The following is a 21,733-nucleotide window of genomic DNA, read 5'->3' on the forward strand; positions in this document are numbered from 1 at the left end:
CACATCTTATATAGCTGCCTGAGAACATCAAAACTTGGATGAAAGCCTCTGGTGGAAGGAAGAAATATTTAAAGTCATTTACATGCCTGCACACAGAGAAGCAAGGTAAGGAAAAGTGCATTGGACTAGATTACACTGCAGGGTGTGGAAACACAGAAGGCAAGAAACATTTACAAGGCAGAGGATTTGTTTAGGCAAAGTGTGGCACTGAAAAACCCAGATCTTCCCCAGTAAGATGAAACTTATGACCCCGTTTATGTGCTATGTATGACATATTCAGTAGCTAAGTTTCTTACTTAAAATACATACATTCTAACACCAACAATTGCAGAGAAAACTTGTCCCACGTGAGCTAACACACAGTTACCTTTCTGTGTCTGTTGACTACCTGAGCCATAGTCAAGACTTAACCACAGCAAAGCCCCCACTGACTTCCCTGAAGTAACCGTGAGAAGTCATCTGACATTACATTGCATTTCTGCTTTTTTCTTACACTGTCTTCTTACACACGTGTATGCACCATGATACAATGCCAGAGGCTTACGCTCTAGTAGCAACACTGATTGCTGTGGTATCAACGTCAATGGAAACCAGCAACACAGACCCAACAGGACAGTGTCAAAGTTTCAAGCCGGAATATCAAGACGCCAAAGGCTCTGTGAGGTCGGTGAAGGAGCCAAGCATGGCAGCACTGTAATTAACACTTACTGTTCTTCTGAAAGTCCCAAAAGGCACAGTGCACTGCTGCATTGCCCTGAAAGCAGAGAAAAAGGAGACTGTGACATTTATCGAGTACATCTGGATGCTGCCTGCGCTCACAGACGGTTCATCATGCCTGTAATCAGGGTTTATAACTAAGGCAGTTGTTTGATTTCATTTCCTCTGTGCTGCTCTACGAGGAAGCCCACTGATCTCTGCCATTACTGCATGGTGGTGCCACGGAGGTCGCTGGAGATGCCAGCAGTTCAGGGGCAGCTGGACACTTGGTCATTGGAAATCAGCTGGGATATCAGCCAGCTCATCCATGGCACTGAAAACCAGAAGAGAGCCCCAGTTTTTGCCTTCCCCTTTACCAAAGGAAGTTCTAGGAGTCAGTGATTTTCCCAGTTTTGGCAGTCTTTCTGTATCTTGTGCTGTCTTTTAAGGACAGAAGAAAATCAAACAAATTGTCCACCTTAGACTGATTCCCATGTCTGATCTCATTGGCTTCACGCAGTATCCGAGATGTCATAGTGAATTACCAGTGAAACTCAAAAGTTATGAGTAAGACCTAGAATAACAACCTGAGATTTTATATAATAAGAAAACCTCAAACATTTCTCTACACAAGGAAACCTCTGTTTTAAAATCTCAATGTTTTCTCTCTCTCCCTGAAACCAGGCAGGGAAGACACCTAAGAGAAAACAAAGCTTCCCTGCATATTGCAAACAGCTGAACAGATTTAAGAGGGTATTCAATGCAATGTTTTCTCTTGGGAACATTCTAGTTTATTACTTGTAATACTGGAGCAAACTTTCCCAAGGCACAGATTCATTTCCTTTTATTATTATTAAAGTTTAATAAAGCACAGTGTTTACAGGAAGCCACCCTAACAGATAAGCTGATAAGACATTTGATCTGTAGACTGTCAAATATAAGTAGGCAGAGAGCCAAAGATGTAGGTTAGGATGATATCTCATTAAATATTTAATTATGATATTTTTAAAAGGTCGAGTTAAAAAATCTGAGAGGTGCCAGATGGCCTGGTGGCATAAAAAGGATAGAAGAGAGACAATATCTAGATGAAGTTTCTGGGTATATATTGTTTGCTAGAATGGAGAGAGCGTATTGCCATAAAAGCAGTATTTTCAAGCTCTCCTTAACCTGAACTTTAACCACATTAATTTTCTTGAATAATTTTGTTCTGCCCTGGGTTTGCAATAAATTAGGGGGGAAGGGTGGACCATAAACATTTGCAAGACAAAAATGCAAAGGTGCAAGTTTGACCCATGCCAACTGAAAAAGAATTTAAGACACGTTTTAGTTTTGAAACATCGTTTTTAAACAAAACAAAGCAAATTAATTTTTAAAACATCTATGCAATGTTTTGGGTTGTTTGAGATTTAACTCTTTTGGTGACTGAAACAATTTGGTGAATTTGGAGCAACTGTAAATCATTTCAGTCAAATCCAAAACCTGACAATTTTTTTTAGCAAATAAAGTGTTGCTTGAAAAAAATAGTCCAGGTCAAAACAAGGAAAGATAGAAAATGTCCTTTGTTGCTAGGCATGGATTTAGAGCGGACACATAGGCTTTACGAACTTGTAAGAATTTAACACCAAGACCTGTGTGGTCTGACAATGTTTTGGTTGATATATAGTGGAGAGGTCAGGCAGCAAAATGTTTTGTGTGTCCTGTTGCCAATTTATTGTAAAGGTAAGTGAAATAGGCTCTACTTCAACAAGTCCTTGATGAAATGAACACATCCTACCGTATTTTGGTCTATGTGCTGAAGAGTAATGGTCACAGGCTCATTTAGGTTCTGAATTGATGCATTTTCAATACTGGCACCCACAACGTAAGTATTCAATCTCTTCTTTGTTAAACTGTCATCCTGCAGTGGAAAAATACACGTGCCAAAAAATTCCACGCTCCATATTTTATAATAAATTGTATTTCTTGGAAATGGCCATCAGCTAAACACAGTGAGATGCCTGATGTAATTTAGCCACTTGCAACTTCATTAGAAAATGTAGCTGGTTGCAAATTCAGGGACAGTCTCGACACCAGCTGAAGCAGAACAGAGTTTCAGATGCTTCAGCTGAATTGAGAAAGCTGTATAATCATTTCAGTACATCAAAATATCCAGTTGAACATCATTAAGCTCATTAGACAGTAGACACAATTGTGAATGCTGCTTCTGTGTGAAAGCATTGCTGAGCCCTTTAAATAAATGTCTCCTTTTAAATTAATGTCTCCCTTTAAATTACACTCACCCACCCTCGTGAGTTAAGAAAATGGGGCAAGTACTAGAGCAGCTCTAAATGCTGGATATCAATGCTGCTATAATTTTAATGGAGACATAAATCTTGAAATTATTTTCATCGTATTTGACATGTACAATGCATGTTCCTTAAGCAAGAGCTTACTATTAGAGGAAAATCAGGGTATGTTCTTTTCCTGCAGAAGAGAAGCATTAGAGTAATATCTGCAACAGAAAATGAATAAGAAGCCTAAGGTCTGCAGAAACTCTCAGAGCACCATTGCTACAGAGAAGGATTTGCTGCCTGGGTACATTTTCCCTGCACATTTCTTAGTACTCCATCAGTCTGATGCCAAATGTGCCCAGAACACAGGATGCTATTGGGATTTTTCTGTTATACACACTAAGAACAGCTGAGCCGATTGCTGCCCTGTTAGCATTTGTTAGGAGTCATAGTTACGGCAAAGAGTGAAGTAGTCCCAAAAAAATTAAACTGGATCTTCGAATGCTTTTCTGGGTCGGAGTGCTGGATCCCTAGGAATTCCTTCAGTGTTGTCGGCAAGAACACTGAGGCCAAAGCATTTTGGAAAGGGTTTTCTTGAATGTTGATCTGCAGGAGAGAGAGGTGACGTGCTTAGAGCTGCTTCCTCAGGTCAAAAACACAACGGTACAAGATAGCAGGAGGATTGTCTGGTTTATTCCATGGCCCCAGAGATTATACTCCGCTCTCACCTTGAGATCCACACCTCTGTCATAGGTGGTAATGCCAAAGGCCAGTCCTCCAAACATGCTGGGATCTGGACGCATCACCAACAAAGCCAGGGAACTGGTTATGACAGACATATTTCTTCCTGTGTAAGTCACCTTATAGCCAATCTCTTCAGTTGTCTTCAGGAAACTTTACCAAAAGCAACAGAATGGAAAAAGAAAAGATACATCTCTTGAAACATTCTCCTGACTTCTTAATATGCAGTCAGGAGACAATCAGCTAAAAGCCGTTCTGGTTTATCATCACAAGGAACAATCACTAGAGCAGAATGGGCCCATTTTTGGGTGGATGGAATTTTGTCAGGCACGGGGAGGTGATAGCGAGCAAATGAGTTAGCATGTTTGAGTGAGCCAAAGATGAAGCGGGAGATATCCTCCTGCAGGATCAACATGATGTGGTTCTGGGAAGACCTGAGTCAAAACTCACTCTCAGGCCAATGCTCCATGTCATCTGGAAGGCAGCAACTTGTAAAACTTGCCAATTTGATCATCTAATTGTACCCTCGGGTAAAATATCAGAGCCAGAATAGTTTAGCCTGCAAGCAGCCTGTGGAGGTTTGTCATCCAACTCCCCACCTTCTCCAGGCAGCGCATACTTTCAAGGTAGGTCAGCTTGTGCAGGGACGTGTCCAGTAAAGCTCTGCATATCTCTGAGGATGAGATCTCACAGGCTTTCTGGGGCCTGCTTTCGGTGGGCTTTTTTCCTATGTAGAGAGAAGAGGCTGGAATCCAGAGCAAGCAGCAAGTCAGGGCTGTTTAATGCTCATGGGTATTAAGAGTCAGAGACAGCTCCAGGTCTTGTCTGGCCTCCCTTAAGGCTACTCAGCAGTACACAAGAAAGGATAATACTCTATTGAAAATGCGTGTGACAGCTGATCCTGACAGACTAAAGGAAAACCTCTCTCTCCTTCTTTGGTCTAGTGTTATTTTCATGCATCATCAGTCCTAGACACACCAGACCCCCATGGGAATCTTTCAGTCACAGCTGCTCTAGAGCTGCAAAGTCTGCAGTTCAACTTCCTAAGAACACCTGGGATCCACAATTTCTACTGAGACCTGAAAGAAGGAGCATAATAGCTCTTGCAAGGATATCATGCTAACACTTATCATCATGGTGGTCACGCTCTTTTGAGGTCTGATTTATGGAGTAACTTAAATACCTAAGATTATCCTGTCCACAAAAATTGTTAAGGCATTATCACTACAACTTGTACATACCAGATCTGTCTCTATTAAAGTTTAGGAATCCAGGGCCTATTTTTATCCTCAAAACCTTACGATTCATGGGAGAAGAATTTGAAGTAATGGATATTTCACTAAAAAAAAAAACCCATTGCCTATTTGAGAAGGCAGAGGTGTTGAGTGTTGGCAGCTATCGCAGCCCCCACTCCACACAGTGCAGCAGACTTTGAAGACAGAGCACACAGCCAAAAAGATCACAGTGCTACTTAATGCTTTCTCTCTGGCGGATTTTCTAAGCACTTGCACTGTTGATTAGTGTTGGACTGGTCAGTGAAAACTAGAACACATCTTTCCTATTTGGAGCCACAGGTTGTGCGGTGAGAAGTCAGTAAAGCTGTCTCAGCCAAATCAAAAAAGGATAAACTCTGCACATTTGCTTCTGCCTTTGCAAAGACTGGCAGTACTTTCCTGAACAGTGCTCTGCTCATTGACAGAAGCCAGACATTTAAAAAATAAACAGTTGTGTTACTTTAAAGATGTAGAACCATTTCTCTCCCCTCTGAAAGTGATCTAGCAACCTCAATTTTAGTGTGTGTGAGAATCACAGAATGGACATAGGATCCTAAATGTAGATTCTGAAGTCTAATGTTGAATAGCTATGCTTAAAAAGCCTTTGTCACCACAAGTACAACCCTCCCATCTGATGTCCTGGTGGAACAGATATGTGTCTCCAGGCTGGCCTGCCAACAGACCTCGCTGCTGAGCTGTGAAGATCACTCCCGAGATGAGACGGCAGCAAAGCAGCCTCCCTGTTCTGCCTCTGGGCTGAAATGCCCATAGGGAGCAGCTTTGTGATGGTGACTTCTGCAGAACTGGTTCTGGTAAAAGCACCTTTGACAACATAATAACCATTTTCCACCTCAAAGAACCCCAAAACAGGTTTAAAATCCAAGTATAGAAATTGCTAACTGGTGTGGTGATATTTTAACAAACAAAATGCATGGATCTCTTCATAGTGTCATTTTTTATTAGGAAGCCACCTCTGTGCAAGTTATCTTACTTACCTATTGGTCATTTTTCTAATGTTCTGATCTTCTATTTCTTGCAGCAAAATGTAGTTTAGTATAGACAACACATTCTCTGCAAGTGTCGTGCTCATATCTGCAAGCCTTACGATATCAGAAATTTTACTTGCAATGATTTCCAATTCTTCCATATGCAGCGCAGCATCTGGCAAGAGGTGTAAAATATGCTGTACAACATCTTGTGCGTTCTCTGAAAAAAAGAAAGTAGAGATGATGTCTGTGGCATAGCGACACATCTAGGTATACAGCTATTTGTCTCTGTGTAAAAGCAAGGAGTTCATCTGCTTCTCCTCTCTTTCCATATGGCCTTAATGCTTCTGATCTATTACAAAATTATCACCCACGAATAAGTCAGTACGCTCTCAACGTGTCAATGAAACTGGCAAAAACTTGAAAGTAAAATCTGGATATCTCCGGTTCTATTTTAAAATAAGAAAACAATGTACTTTTCATAAGAATATCATGGTCTGCTTTTGGATTATAATGATCATCTATAGGTAATATTTAGTTTTAACTTTAGTCAGATTTACAAGCATTTGTGAATTGAAAATTACACAACATCTGCCCCTCTTCCCAAATGCTGCCTAACTGATACAGGAACAAAAGCAAGTTTGAAAAGTTGTATTTGCCATTCATCATCTCATCATCATTCTATGGGTTTTTTTTTATAGAAGCAGAGTTTTACACCCTGGGAGTGAGAAAGACTGTATGCAACTGTAGGCTTTCAATTATAATTATTTGATGCCACTGCTGAGCAAGTGGATAAGCTGTGGTACTGTTTTTGTTCATCATTGAGACAATTTGCACTGTTTGGTATAGCTTAAAAAAATACTATCAGGTGGTAACAGTCACCTTCTAGCTTACATGAACCACAGCACAAACTTTTCAGTTCTGTACACTGATTCGTGCTTCTTTGTATGAGATCTACGGAACACGAACTATGAACTACTTTGTTGTGGTAATAGAGAGAGTATAGACAGGCAAAGCCTGTCACATTATTCACTGGTTATTTACTTTGATCTCAATCGCAGTGTAGGATTTGAGACAAGTCTTCAGAGTGATAGCTAGAGAATTTTGAAGCAAAATTCATCTACTCTAGAAACTCTTAAGTCTTTAAGATGACCAGATGAGTAGGATGCACATAAAACAGCCTTATCACTCCAGTTCTTCAGATGTCCAACACAGGCATCATCTGAGTACAACTATTTTTACTTTGATTCACTGTAGCACTGAAGCATCTGGTGCCTTACCTTCCGTTATCATGACATCATTGAGGTCTAAAATGTTGTTTGGAAGGTCTTCCAGTAACTTACATTCAGTCATATCTGGTTTCCTCCAGAAAGCTTGCTCAAGTTCAATATTAATTGCACTGAAAAATATAAACAGTGTACATGGTTACAAGAAAAAAATTATATGATGATTTACATTCCTCATATTTCCCATATAAGTGGCTAAGAATGTAATTAATTACCCAGTTTTGAACACTGACTTGCAAGTCAGACCTGAGTTAGCACTCCATTAGCAGCGTAAGAGGAGAGACCAAGTGCCAGAGCAATTTGAAATGTGTCTGGAGGCATTGGAAGGCAGAGCCCTGTGAATGGATAGCAGAAAATGCTACAGTGCACCTCTTTCCCCTCCCTGCTCAAGCAGAAAGTCAGCTTCCTACTCTGCTGGCTTGCACTGGCTGCAGATGATAGAAACGATGCAACACTCCCTTTTCGTGCAGCCTACGCTGGACTGGTCCCCCTTCCTCCTGGCACTGCTGGGTGACATGGCAGTCTACCACCTAGCTCCCCACCACACAAAGCCTGGTGCATCCTCCCGTTTCCCATGCAAGAACCGAAACGAGCCGACCTCACCACTCACCAGCTCCTTTGAGCAGACTGCAAAGGGTTTTTCCTGCAGCTGACCTCCACTTTAGTAGCTGGACTTGTTAGTGGCCAGGAATAATTCCCTTTGCCAGTTGTCTGTGTAAAGCTTTCTGGACAATCCATTAGTGCTGTGGAATAAATGCATAAAAGCTCTTTAAAAAGATTTAGTAGTCGAAAAGAAGACGCCCCTGACACCCAAGGGGGACCCAGCTGTTCTCGGGGCCTCCTTTCCTGACAGGATTGGGGTGGTAGCATGCAGACTGGATAGAAGTATTTGACAGTGTTATTGGCTGCAAGAAAACATTTTGTTTTAATATTTCACCTGCTGTTCTACAACTCTTTTTCTCTTTTGCTTGACAAGGTCACTTCTCAGGTAAAGTGTTAGTATCCCAGCATCACAAACTGTATCTAATGACAGCACATCCTGCAGGCTTCGCTAATCTATCTGAAGGTGCTTTCACACTGCCCCTCATTATCCCATCAATGTCTTTCCTCCAGGCCTGTAGTTTTTATTGTATGCAGCTAATCTTTTGTAAGTCTTTGGTATAAAACGTGGTTTTGAATTTCAGGTAGAGTCTGCTAGCTCTTCTCTCGGGTTTGCTTCTGCATTTTAAGGAGCGATGGATACTGTCACCAAACCAACAAAGAGATTATTTGCCCTTTGAGGCTTGATTGATAAGAACTGGCATTAAGCAAATGTCAGCAATGGGTTTGGTTTCAGTGTTTGGCTCTGGTCTCCCTCAACAGCCAGGCTCTGCGGCTCCTGGATCTGCAGCTGCATCAGCCTGACCTTCCCTTCGTTGCAAAGGTGCTCAGACCTGTCTTGGCACCAGGATTCCAGTTTGAGCTTATTCCTGTTTGTCTAGAACTTAAGGTTTTGATCTTGCTGTGATTGTGTGATGTTCTATAGCTTGTGCCTCAGATGAGCTCAGTGTGGCTACTTGTACGAATGTTTTCCAACCCTAACATTTCATAGAATCATAGAATAGTTAGGGTAGGAAGGGACCTTAAAGATCATCCAGTTCCAACCCCCCTCCCAAGGGCAGGGACATCCCACTGGATCAGTCTGCCCGAGGACTCATCCAACCTGGTCTTGAACACCTCCAGGAATGGGGCAGCCACAACTTTCCTGGGCAACCTGGGCCAGTGTCTCACCACCCTCATGGTGAAGAAATTCTTCCTAATGTCCAGTCTAAATCTGTCCCTCTTCAGTTTATACTCGTTCCCTCTCATCCTGTCCCCACAAGCCTTTATGAATAGCCCCTCTCCAGATTTTCTGTAGGCCCTTCAGGTACTGGAAGGTCACTATAAGATCTCCTCTGAGCCTTCTCTTCTCCAGGCTGATCAACCCCAACTCTCTCAGCCTGTCCTTGTATGGGAGGTGCTTCAGCCCTCTGATCATCTCTGTAGCCTCCTCTGGACCTGTTCCAACAGCTCCATCTCCTTCTTACGTTGAGGATTCCAGAGTTGGACACAGTATTCCAGATGAGGTCTCACAAAAGTTTCAATTAGATTAAACACTTGTAGCCAGAATTGCAAAGCATGAGATTTCAATGAGGTTTTTATGAATTAATACCTATTGGCTTGACAACCACATCTTCAGGTTTCACATATAAGGACAATGGTCCCTCTTCATAAGTGTCGTTCAACAACTCTTCAATCTTGAGAGTCAGAATTTCTTGCTTTTCAAGTGATGCAGCTTTGATAATGGCCTTACAAACGTAGCTATAGATGTAATATACAAACAAGGCTACCATATTAGTAACATTTTACAATTATAAATTGCCACAAAATTAAGGAGTAACTCAGAAAATTATACTGAATTGGGTAATTTATGTACATATTTTGTTCACCGTAAGTGCAGTCCTATAGTAAATGTAACCAAATTCCACTTCTGATGTACAATAGTACCTTATGGCTGGAAATGCTATTTATAGTCTCATAGTAAATACCTCTAAAGATTTCCGGATCACATTAGCTTGGCAAAGGAACGTCTCTCACCAGTAAACATTTGTCAACCATGTTTTAAAGTTTGGAGCGAGCCAGTCATAAAACAATGAGGTACTTATGTACCTCTGTGTCCAAACAGAGGTGGCAGACTCCAAGGCTTCCTGGATATTTGACATTTAATTAAGTGCTTCCGGTGACTCTGCTGGATTCCAGCTTTTTTCTCCTCAAAACAGCTATTCTTCTGGATAACTACATTTGCTGACTTTAGGAGGTTTGGACAGATTGTGTCTCAATCTTTGAGTGGCTTCAGACATGGCAGAAAGAAGCAAGAAGCCAGCTTTCAGTTGTAGGTGGATCACCTAAATGAGCCTCTTATTTAACTGAGTGCTAACAAGTGAGATTTCCTTTGGTCTGGGGTGTTTCAAGTGCTTCCAGCTCACTCCTATTTCTACGCAGCTGTCCCCCATTCAGCAAGGCCTTTGCAAACCATTTGCAACGCCTTGAAGGTGACGGGAACCCAGCTCTCCTTCCTCTTCTGGTCTGAGGTCAGAAGGTAATTAGGATTTCCTGCAGAAGAGGTGCAGGAATCCTCCTGGCAGCTGTCTCGGGCAATGTTCACTCACTGTTCTGACCCCAGTGAAGGATACTGCTCACAGTCAGCTCCTACAGTGCAGTGCAAACCTCCTGGCTTGCCATGGAAGTACTTTGAGGCTCCCAGTACATGGGGTATGAGAGGGAAACCTTGAATGCTCACATGTATTTCCTCAAATCAAGCATTATTGTGGATCTGACTCCGCATGTGCTTTCCTGGTTTAGACACTAAAGGTTCCACAGTTGCTCTGAAACTAAAACAGCTGAGGTAGGGGTATAATTAATCCTCACCCTAAAAATGAAATCAGCATGAGCTCACAATCATGGGTCTTACCTTTGTGACATCTGCTTTACGTTCATCTTCAGTTTGCATAGAAGGACACAAAAAGTTAGAAGCTGGTTAAAACCAACTGGTGCAAACTAGATTTAAGGAAAGCAAATAGTAGAAACTCTGCATGCTTATTAAAATAGAGCCTATTGCTTTAAATGTTATTAGAAACTTACTCTCTAGAGTAGCCTTTGTTTTGCGGTATTTCTAGAGGTACATCAGGATAAAACAGAGCATCATAGTACATCGATTCTGCCTGACACAGAGAGCAGAGCATAACTTTATCTACCGCTGCTCAGGGAGTGTGCTCACCAGAAAGTTATTGCAAAGCAGACTGCTTGCAGGTAGTGCTGAGTGCATCCAGCATTCCTTTGTCTGTGCAGAACATATCAATATCTATTGAGACACAGCTACTCTCCAGCCCGACTATTTACATGGGGTACACCTACCAGGCTGAAGGTCAATATTTAATAATTTCAACAAAACACAATAATATTTGCATTGAGACAATGCAACTTTGATATCCCCTATGCAGGGATAAGAAAAAAGTAAGTTTTTTTAAATCAGAAAATAACAAACTAAGAGATTACATACACGAACCCTCTGGTAGGTGTTCCTTTGTGGACAATTACCCCTGCAAATGAAACAGATTAGAATTGTTATTTCATAGTAAGTATATAAATGTAACACTCCCCATTCTGCTATCACCCAGAAAATATCTTCTGACCACAATGAGCCAGACTTTGCCATCGAGAAGTCATCTTGAATTCAGCATAGGTGTGTCTACATAAATCACCAAGAAAAGTGCTGTAATGAATATGCACCCTGACAAAACCTGCTTCTTCCAGGATGGCACCTACCCTTCTTCTCTTACAGTTTTCCGAATTGGATTCACCTCATGTAAACAGTACAGTGTGTTACTGTATTGTCAGTTGTAAAGTATGCAGTAAGTCTGGAAGTCAGAGAAGAAAGTAGGAATTTGAAATATGCGTAAAATGATAAATCTCCATGTCTGTAAAAGTCATACTTTTATGAATTGCTAAATATCCCTCTCAACTGCTCACAGTTCAGATATGAATACAGCTGGATTGGGCTAAAAGGCATGAAACAGTGTAGTCTTGAGCAAAAAACATTATTTCTGAGCAGGATTTTGTAACTATATTACATTTCACTAGGCGCTGCCACACCAGTGCCAGCATGTACCTACTTACACAAACTAGACAGCCCTCATGGGTATGTGACCCTCACTCTGTGGATGAATGTGACCCTTAAACTCCTTCACACTCACATGCAATTGCTTCACCAGTCCTACTGTGAATGAACCCTGCAGGTACCAGCACTCTGCCCTACTTTCCATCTCCCACAATTACCAATTTCTGTACTTTTTGAATTACCAGGATAGCATACCAGATACATCAGCCCACATGAAGCATTGCTCACGCACTGCAGAGGCAGCAAAGGATTCATCTTCATCATGAACAAATTTATATGGCCAAAGATGACATCTCAGTTTGGCAGCAGCTATTTGCTGTGCGTTAGGCAGGATATATATTTCCAGGTGAATGAGCCCAGAAAACAAACTGTGGGCGTTCCCCACGGTTGCACTTATACAGACCTGGGGCTTTGGTTTACACCATTGTCATGGGCCTGGCCAGTTGTGAAACGGGTATTTGGAACCTGGCAGCAAGTTAGCTCAAAGGACAGAGGGTCAAGGTGATGCCACTCTACAACCAGAGGCTTACCTGACTTTAAAGTTTGTCACAACAAATTCTTCTCCAGTAAATATGATACTGAACTGGAAAGACAACAGTAACATTCTTATTAACTTGATTTATCAGTACTTTATTGAGACCTGCTTTTAAATTTAAAATTCTAAATCCTGATGAAAACGGCTAAAAATTCTTGCAAGATGTCAACACTTTGCCTTTCCTTCTGACTTTAATTTTATCTCGTTAAAAATGCGTTGGATAACGTGATGCTGAAACGCCACAACATTGTTACATGGATACTTATTTCTGTGTTTTCCTATAAGTTTGCATTCTCTACCAGCTGTCCTCATCATCTGATACTTGCTAGAAATACATGAGAATGAGAAAAGAAAGCTACTTACCCAGTTTTCAAGAAGCTTCCTTGCATCGTAGTAATCAGGAGCTCTCTCAGTTTTGTAGATAAGAGAAAAGTTCATGTCAACGTTAAAGAAGCTGACTGTAAGAAGAGAAGATAAGTGAGGTGCATCTTGTAGTTTGCATAGAAGGGTGCCTACACTGCTTCCCATCTACTGACTCCTCCATTCAACCACGGTTGCGCTTCCCATTACACCAAAGCTCTTTGGGAAATCGCACACTCTGATTCTAGTCGAGTCTAGGCTACTCTTCTGAGTCTAGATTACTGCTGCATTGCTAGGAATTTCATTAAAGAGCCTAAGGGTCAAGATATCACAGCTTGACAAACAAGTCATGGTTCACACCTGTGGGTGCACTAACGTGGCTTTTACTGCCTACTAAGAATTCACAGGAAGAGCTAGGAGGATCTGCTGACACACAGCACCTGGCTGAGGAGCAGTAGCTTTAACATGGGACTGGGTCTTACATTATTACATGTTGTTGTAGGTGTCCGTGATGGTCACATCAGCATTTAAAATGGCCTAATTTAGCACTTACGTGGAATGGTACCATTGGTACTACTGGTCGGAGGTAATGGGGACAGCGTAGGAGCCCTCGTTGAAGATGCTTCACTTGAGCCAGCTGAAAAGGACATTAAAAGGCCTAAGAATCCACAGTGGCAAAAAATTAAGGAAGAGTATAGTCCAAGTGAGAGAGAGGTATGAGTCCTTCAGCAAAGGTCTTGGTAACGAGCTGCTGTTGTTCCCCACACCTCTGCAGGGAAGGCAAAGGGGGAAAATACACCTCAGGGTGGGGTGGATCTTTAATTTCTCCAGCATCAAAAGGGAGAAAACAGGATTTGCAGAGTTTAGATCACAAGGAAAACCAGATTTTATGCAACGTTATCTTTTTCATTGCTTGTGTTGAAGAACAGTTCTCTCTCTGTTCCCTTTTTGCTCCTGTAACCTGTGCCAGCCTTCAGGAAAAGGCATTCGTCAATCACCGAGTGCTAATGGGTTAACACGCAGTGATGCTTTGAGATGAACATTGATATTCATGGTCTGTGGTTAATGATAACCTGGCATAAGGATTAGCATTACAACCGCCGGCCATCCTGTCTGTTGTTCTCAAAGTAAAGAATTCCAAGAATATGTCGGTAGCTAATTTTCCTTGAAGTGAATCACCTTGTCAAACCCAATACGGTTTTGCATTTCACATGCAATCTGCTATATCACCCGACAGACAGGGACAAAACAAGTGATGCTTGTCACATGTACTACAGAAAATTGCAGTGATCCGAATCACCGTGTGACATTACAGGCCTCAGTGATGAAAGAAAAGCAGGATCACAACATTTTGCTCTAGAGGTACCGTTTCCTTGCTATGCTGGTAATTTGTGCTTTTTTCTTCACTCACATGACTGTCAGAGACTTGACATTCTATAATAGCTCTGACTAAGAGAAATAAACTTAACAGATGAATACAAAGCCAAATGTCTATGAATAAGGAGTGTGATAAGCAATAAGGATAAGGCCATGCTTCATAAAACATTGTTTTCTCTGCTGTAGTCTAAGGTAAGGAGAATCACTCATGCTTAAAATGTAACAGCGTATCTCTGACCCATTCAAATCAACGACAATATCTCCATGGACAATAACAGAATCCGGAGCTATTAAAAACTTGAAGCCTCCTACTTTTATCCTGAATAGCTTCAAATTATTTGGTGAAGTTGAAAGGACAACCGAAGTCAAAAGCACCTTCTAAACAGGCACGCTACACTACACAAGCTTCTACTTCCTAGGCAAGCGAGCAATTCTACCCTTTGCATTAAGCCACAGGTTGTGCACTCAGCACGAAGTCAAACCAGAGGAACTTCTAAGTTCCAACTTCATGAACAAGAGGGCAATAAAGCATTGAAAGTCCAGCTCTGAGTTGTCTCTCCAAGGTTGGCTCTTGCAGAATGAGCTCAGACCCTTTAGATTCCAGCTCAGACCTTCAGCCTCCAAATGCTCCTCAGCAGTGCCAGTCTGTGTTTTGATGTCATCTCACGATTTAGGAAACAGCAGCTTCAGCCCCTATAGTATCATCAGCAAAAGCAGCACGCTCAGAGGTAGTGGGATGGGGAGCAGGAAACATGCATAGGCTGTTCCAAAGATCTAAATGTCCAGAAACCTGATTTTGCAGAGCAGTGCTCTTTGTAGAGCAGCCCCTGCTCCTCCCAGAGTGTACAAAAAGATGCAAAAATAGCAAGCCTGCTTTTCTCATGATGCTTGGTTAATTTTAGACTTTCATTTGGACATCTCTTTACTCAGGACGTTTTCTTCTGAGATAGTACTAAACTGCTGGGGAAAAAAAAAAAAGGACTAATTTACTCTGCTTTACTTTCCCACTAAAACACTAGCAAATCCGTGAGAAAGCTGCCACACTGCCATTTCATATCCTTTGCCTGCAGCAGGTCAGAAACATGACCTGGCATAATATTTGCTGATTTTTATTTGGAAAAGATCCTCAGGCTTAGATCATCTGGCTGCAAGATAGATCTAGATATTCAATACACAGACCTCTTACCAATAGCCGCAAACTCTCTTTGATGTACACACGAATACACAGAAAACAAGAAACCAGAAGTACCTATTAAATTAAAGGCAAAACCCTGGAGACAAACTCCTCCAAAGAAAACAGAAGAACCTGAAACTAAGGGAATGTGCTTTTTCCTTCAGCACCTGCACGCACCAAGCCGTCCCCATCCTCACAACACAATATCGTGAGAATACAAAGAGCAAAACCCAGAGTACCTGACCCCCCAGTGCTGCAGAGTGGCAGCTATTCCAGCATCCCCAGTGACTTTAATCCCACAGTTTAAATTTCTAGGGGAAACTTGTATGTTTTCCTGGGGTGTGAAGCCACAGAAATGGGCTTCGTGAGCCCCAGTGTGATGCTACAAATAATTAGTCCCTGGTTTCAAGCTGACAGAAAGTGTCTTGTTATAAGCTTTTTTTAAGAGCTGCTGTCACAGAGGAAGAGTGATGAGAACACAGAAGGGCCAATGCTGGGCAGACGTGCCCTATCACTAGAATTAAGAATGTTTTCTTTCCTTACAGAAACACAGACATGATATTAGACTATGATGTATCAAGCTATAAGCCAAACTGTTTGCACACCTAGGGTTTAACTTGTGCTCTTGAATGTTAGAGTGCTGCAGATGCTCTCCAGATAGGAGGAATCAGCATATACCTGGGTGATTAAAAGCTCCACTCTGTTCTTGTTGTTATCAGCGTAATATTTCTAAAACCATTGCCTCGAGGTTGATGTATGATGTATGATATCACCCAGTGTCAGCCAGGATGAATCAGAAATATCTGTTAGAAAAATAATAGAGAAGTGGCCAGACAAAACCCAAAGCCATTCTAATCAGGAACGTTACTCACAATGCAGTTTTCCTCTCCTGACAAATGAAGCATAGTTACAGCTTCACAGGTTTTAATTTATTTCTTTCTCTTTCTCATTATCTCCTGAAGAAGAAAAAACTCTGTTTACTCTCGCATGTCAAGTTCATTACTAGCAGGCAGGTGTGGGACTAACCACCTGCATCCTGTAAGTTCATTTGCTTTAATTAGCATGCATATAATTCCATTCAGCAAATGAGGGCCAAGACATGGTGACAGATGAGATCTGAAGCTAGAAAAATACTGTACCACTGGCATTTTTTAAATCCTAGTAATGGATTCTGATTCTATAATTTAATAAATGGTTTATTCAGTGCCCAGTAAATATGTATGGTTTCCAATAGAAAAGCAGCAAAAAATAGACCAGCCAATAAGAGAACTGCAATAAATATATTTCTGTATTATTAGCAGTCATTTCCATATATTGTATATTCATCCCTCTCCCAAATTTTTTAAAACTAAGAAGAAAATCAGGAATCAGTGTGTGGGTGAGGTAGGGGGAGGAAGAGATGAAGACTGTGAGTCAGTGAGTGGATAAGAACGCACACTCTTACTTCTACACTTTTAGCGAAGTCCCAGCAGGGCTGGAAAAGTAAAGTTGTATCTTCAGGAACCCCTGGGAAAAAAAGTAAAGGCAGAACTTTTCCTGCTGTAAAGGAAACCCGGTGCAATTGCTGTGATATTTCTATCACTGATAAAAAGTCAACTCACCTTCTTAAGGCTGCTTCCTGATACATTCATATGAGAAGTTCCACTCACTTTGCCTAAACGAGCCCTGGCTTCCCAAAACTAATGTAGGATTTCCAAAACAAAACAGATTGCCCAACTTCCCAGCACAGCGACATAAACTGTCTACCAGCAAGATGAATCAAGCCCTACAAACTGAAGCAATGCTCAGGTCTACAAACACCATATATAAACACAAGACTCAAACCTTGCAGCTAGTAATTGTCATAGGGCATAAGTAACAATTTGAGACAGAACATCAGCATTGAAATGGTACTTCCCCGTGAGATTTTATTACCTAGCAACACTTGGGCACAACTATTTCTTAAACACATGCTTCAGATGTTCTCACATATACCCAGTACGTATGAACCCCTATGGGCAGTCCATACAAACTACAGCCAAGTGCAGCTTCTCCTATCTGACAAACAGGACATAAAAGTCAGTATATATTCATACCACTCACTGTCATCCCTATCTAGTGTGCAATCAGTCTATCTCTATGCAATAGCTAGCTCACGAATTTCAGTTAATTAAAGTAAGGAGAAAATTTATAGTGGTAGCAAAGGTCTTGCCGATATCTGACATATGACAGATTCTCAAATGTGATGAAATGTTATGAACATCTCCACAACTAGGACTTCACAACAGCAGTCCTAGTTTTTGCTTTTGGGAAAAAGTTAGACCCCAAAAACCTCTCAGCGTGGCTCCAGCTTAGGCAAGATGGACCCCGCTACTGTTGGTGTAGTTCATCACTTGTGAGACACGCTGCTGTTTGTCCTTGCTGATAAGCCTTGAATATTTGGGCCAGCGTTTTCCGGACTAGATGTCTAATTCAGGCTGCACTGGAGAATCCTATCTAGAGGAAATCACCTGGTTCTTGGGGACTGCTTCAGAAGGAAAAAAATCTTTAACCATTGAAAGCCCCTCTCTAATGTGCTTTGTCTCACAAAAAAGCTGCTCAAACTCATCGAGATTGTTGTTTTTGAAAAATCGAAGTCCAGACACAGTGGGCAAAGGCCTTGATTTTAAGTGCCAAACTTTTCATCAGCAAATATGACTAAGTGCCTCACAATTCCTTGCCAAGCCAAGCGCACACCTTTCCCACAGAGCAAATGGGCCCAAGGGCAAAGGTGTTAATTGGAACAGGGAAACAGAGCCTTCTTCCTCCACCCTTATCAGATCATGTCACTCCTCCAGTCAGGGACACAAGTAAGGAAATAGTTCCAGCAACAGGCAGTGCAGAGAGAGGACTGTCTGGATAAGGCAGTGAGGCAGAGAGCCAAGAGACAGACGGAAAAGTTGTCCTTTACAGCGATTGTTATTGCTGCCCGCATTCTTTGGTGTGGAGCAGGGGTGTCTGCGTGTGCACAATGAGAGAGGTGGGGGAAATCCCTCTGAGCACAAGTTTCAGCAGCAGTCAGTGATTTCCTGATGCTCCTCTCATTGCCTTGGGCCCTGCTTCCATGAAACCTGGAGCAGAAGGGCAATTGCAGTGGGAATGAACTGAAGTCAACGAGTGCTGCACTCGATGGAGACGTAACGTCTGATGGGATGCTCTTTGGATTCTCAAACTGGACATTAAAAATGACCAATTATTCTATGATAATATTCTGTGATGGCTTTTCTTGTGAAGCCATCAGATTGCAGAGGATTATTAAAGACGCATTTGCTATTCTTGCAGAGCAGCTAAATAACATGGCATGTCATTAGCTCTATGTGAGTCAATCAGCCAATTAGTTAATCTCAGTCCTCTGTTTTAATACAATCCCATTTAAATACATACAGACATCAAGATGAAATGATGAGATAACACAAAGCACTGCTAAAGTGCTTTTTAGTGAAGCAACATCCATCTAGGGCACACAACAGACAGGAGACTTGCATAAAAGTGATTACTATTATCTAACTAATGGCTCTAGCTAAATATTGTTAAGCATATTAGAAGAAAATTTCTGTGTCCAACCCACCTCACTCAGTGCCAGGCCAGCTGAGTAGCAGGCTGGTACCCCAGCAGAAGGATGAACCACTAGAAGGTTCATCTAAAAAATGCCACCTGCCAGGAGCCTCCAGGGAATTTTGGTGGCAGAGCCTGCAGCTGCCAGCTTTCCCTCATCCACCACCTCTGTATCTGCTTCAAGAAAAGCCTGCGTGGAGTGATTAGGCAATGTCATATGCATGGCTACAGCACTGTGTGCTTGTGGTCTCAATCACAGCAGCAGTGACTCAAAGGCTGTTAGATAATCCCTATTTTTGTCCTGAGCAGTGGAAGGTTCCCTATTCTCTCTGTGTGATACTCAGCAACACACAATCCCCAAGAAGACAAAATATTGCAGAGGCTCACCACAGCGCAGGTGACGGTCCGCAACAGGAAGGATGCTGCTGAAGTTCCAGTACTCTTCCTTCCATCTGACAATATTGCCCATGGCACAGTTCAGCAGCTCTTCTTGACCCATCACATGGTCCCACATTTGGAAGTAGTACAAGCTGCCGATGAAGCTGTTGCTTACCCCAACAATAAAGCCATCCTTTCTTTTGTGCAGATGACCCAACACCAGGCTACCGTTCGGTTTCAGGCACTCAGCGATTTCCACCATTTCAGTATGCACAAGATTACCATTGCAGTAGACCTCCAGGAGTTGTCTTGTGCTGTCCCACAAGCAGCACACACTATACCACACAAAAAGGCTCAGATCAATCTCAATGTCTCGTAGGGTGCCAAAAAAATACAGTCTCAACTTCTTGTTTTCTCCAGAGAGTCCAAGATCTAGGTCATTTATATCAGCAGAGGTGGCATTAGTGTCATATGAAAATGCTGCCCAGGAGCTGACATTAGCTGTCCGGCTTAGATCAATGCAGACAGTGAACTGACAGAGCTGAGGGATGCTGTAGTTGATCAGAGACACATACTTATCAGTCCTTCCCAGTAAATCCAGTCTTTTTCCATGCAGATAACGTGTTTCTGTAAGCAAACATCATTAGGAAAGAGGGTAAAGAAGGTAAATAAAGAGTGACATCCAAGGAAAAAGATGCAATATGACCTTATTCGGGTACCTTCCTGAATGATGATTTTATAAAGTTAAGTTTCTTCTATTTCTGGTTTCTGCTGCCTCTGAAATTTAATTTTGAGACCACCCACACTACCAGTAAAGGGAAGATGAGTTTAATTCTGCAAACGAAGTATTTAAGTCCTCGAGACATGCCAAATGGGAATCAACACAGAATGGAGGTCTAGAATACACGTGATCCAGTATCACAGATGTCCAGTGTAAAGGCCTTGGTTGGCACACTCTGGGAAAAGAGTTGTTAGCAGCTATCACTCCCAGGTGACATCTCACACCCCCAACCTTCAGGTTTTATGTCAAGGTTTCTGCTAAAAACAAAAATCATAAGGACTGTCCTCTTCTCATAGAATTTGGTTGGGTATGGTTTTTCTTCATTACTTTTAATCTTGTGCACTTGAAGCATAAAGAGAATATTTATATTACACATAACAACACTTCGCTATCTTCTCTGTCTGTCTTGGCTCTAAAATCAGCTCCGCTGAACACCTCAGTGTGTCATGGAGCATGCACCCCCATCCTGGTTTTAGCTTCCCATTGCAGCTCAGCTAAGACAGTTTTTCGCACCCAAGATAGTTATTTTCCTCTTGAGTGGAAGCATATAGGATTCAAAACAGCAGTGTAATAGCAGCATAGCAGAGGCCCCTGGGTGGGGTAGGAGTTTAGCATCTCTGCACTAACATGCTGGCCTCTGCCTTAGTGGAAGCAAGAACTTATGCATGAAATCATGTGGCCAGTGCTGGGGCTGCAGAAGATCCATGGTGGAGCTTTAGGGTATGCAGAGAGGTAGGTGTAGGTACTCAATTACAGCTCAAGAGGTGAGTAATTCATTACAGCACCAGAAAATGCAGCAGCCATCTTCAGCTGTACTTTCCAGCAGCTCCAGGGCCCAAAAGGGTAAGAAACCAGTTCCCATGGATTTGTCCAAGAGATGGAAACACCTGTGGGATGTACAGCTGGGAGAACTGGTGCCCATCCCACAAGTGACCAGAGCAACTAGGTCTTACAGCAGATACACTAGGAGCTTCTGGGCAAAGCTGAGAGAAAGTGGACAGATTTGACAAGAACTAGCCATTAATTCAGTCTTTTTATCATGAAGGCTTTACTTGGAAAGAGCTCATCTCTTCCTTGACTGCACTATGTGCTGGAAGTGACCTCAGTGCAACAGGGAGCATTTCAGAAGCACGAGTTCTCTCTGTGCCCTGCATTGTTCTTGAGGAGAAGTCAAAGATAGAAATACAAAACCCAACATAGAGCTAATTATTATTTTGCTGGGATTTACAGCACAGCAAAAGGGTGCTGAGTGTGTGATGCACACCGTACTGTGTTTGAATCAGGGCCTGAATTACTACTGGGGAATTTAGTTCCGCCAGTACCTTTGGGCTTTTCCCAGAACAATGTGAAGTGAGTAAATGCATAGCTCTTATTTTACAGAGACCAAAGTAAAACTAGAAAAAAAAACATACAGAAATGTAGTAAGACACCCATAAAGGAAACAAGTAAATAATGATAAAACCAAGAGGCTTTTCACCTCCAGATATGGACAACGGTTGTGATGCAACCAAAACCTGACATTTCACTCCTTTTCTCATTTGTACTGACTCATCTGTGGCCCAGACCGAAGCAGCATCCCAGGAGAGGTTGTGCATCTTGCCCAGAC

The 21,733-nt window shown here is 42.0% G+C and overlaps 1 protein-coding gene across 3 annotated transcripts in view; it reads right to left on the reverse strand.

Moving 5' to 3' along the window:
• ADGRG4 (adhesion G protein-coupled receptor G4) overlaps positions 1 to 21,733 on the reverse strand; it is a 37,239-nt gene that overhangs the window by 13,340 nt on the left and 2,166 nt on the right. Inside the window, exons 3-16 of one of the 3 annotated variants that reach the window (XM_054076081.1) lie at positions 19,356 to 19,973; positions 13,398 to 13,481; positions 12,848 to 12,942; positions 12,480 to 12,532; positions 11,338 to 11,371; positions 10,744 to 10,769; positions 9,445 to 9,593; positions 7,864 to 7,996; positions 7,248 to 7,366; positions 5,977 to 6,187; positions 3,695 to 3,860; positions 3,423 to 3,572; positions 2,471 to 2,593; positions 709 to 754 (exon numbers count right to left, since the gene is read on the reverse strand). In XM_054076081.1, coding sequence (XP_053932056.1) covers positions 709 to 754; positions 2,471 to 2,593; positions 3,423 to 3,572; positions 3,695 to 3,860; positions 5,977 to 6,187; positions 7,248 to 7,366; positions 7,864 to 7,996; positions 9,445 to 9,593; positions 10,744 to 10,769; positions 11,338 to 11,371; positions 12,480 to 12,532; positions 12,848 to 12,942; positions 13,398 to 13,481; positions 19,356 to 19,973 — 2,007 coding nt within the window. Of the gene's footprint in view, positions 1 to 708; positions 755 to 2,470; positions 2,594 to 3,422; positions 3,573 to 3,694; positions 3,861 to 5,976; positions 6,188 to 7,247; positions 7,367 to 7,863; positions 7,997 to 9,444; positions 9,594 to 10,743; positions 10,770 to 11,331; positions 11,372 to 12,479; positions 12,533 to 12,847; positions 12,943 to 13,397; positions 13,482 to 19,355; positions 19,974 to 21,733 lie in introns of all 3 variants that reach the window. The other 2 variants (XM_054076080.1, XM_054076082.1) reach the window with 2 other exon arrangements.

Source organism: Cuculus canorus, chromosome 10 (assembly GCF_017976375.1).
Source record: "Cuculus canorus isolate bCucCan1 chromosome 10, bCucCan1.pri, whole genome shotgun sequence".
Classification (NCBI taxonomy): Eukaryota; Metazoa; Chordata; class Aves; order Cuculiformes; family Cuculidae; genus Cuculus; species Cuculus canorus.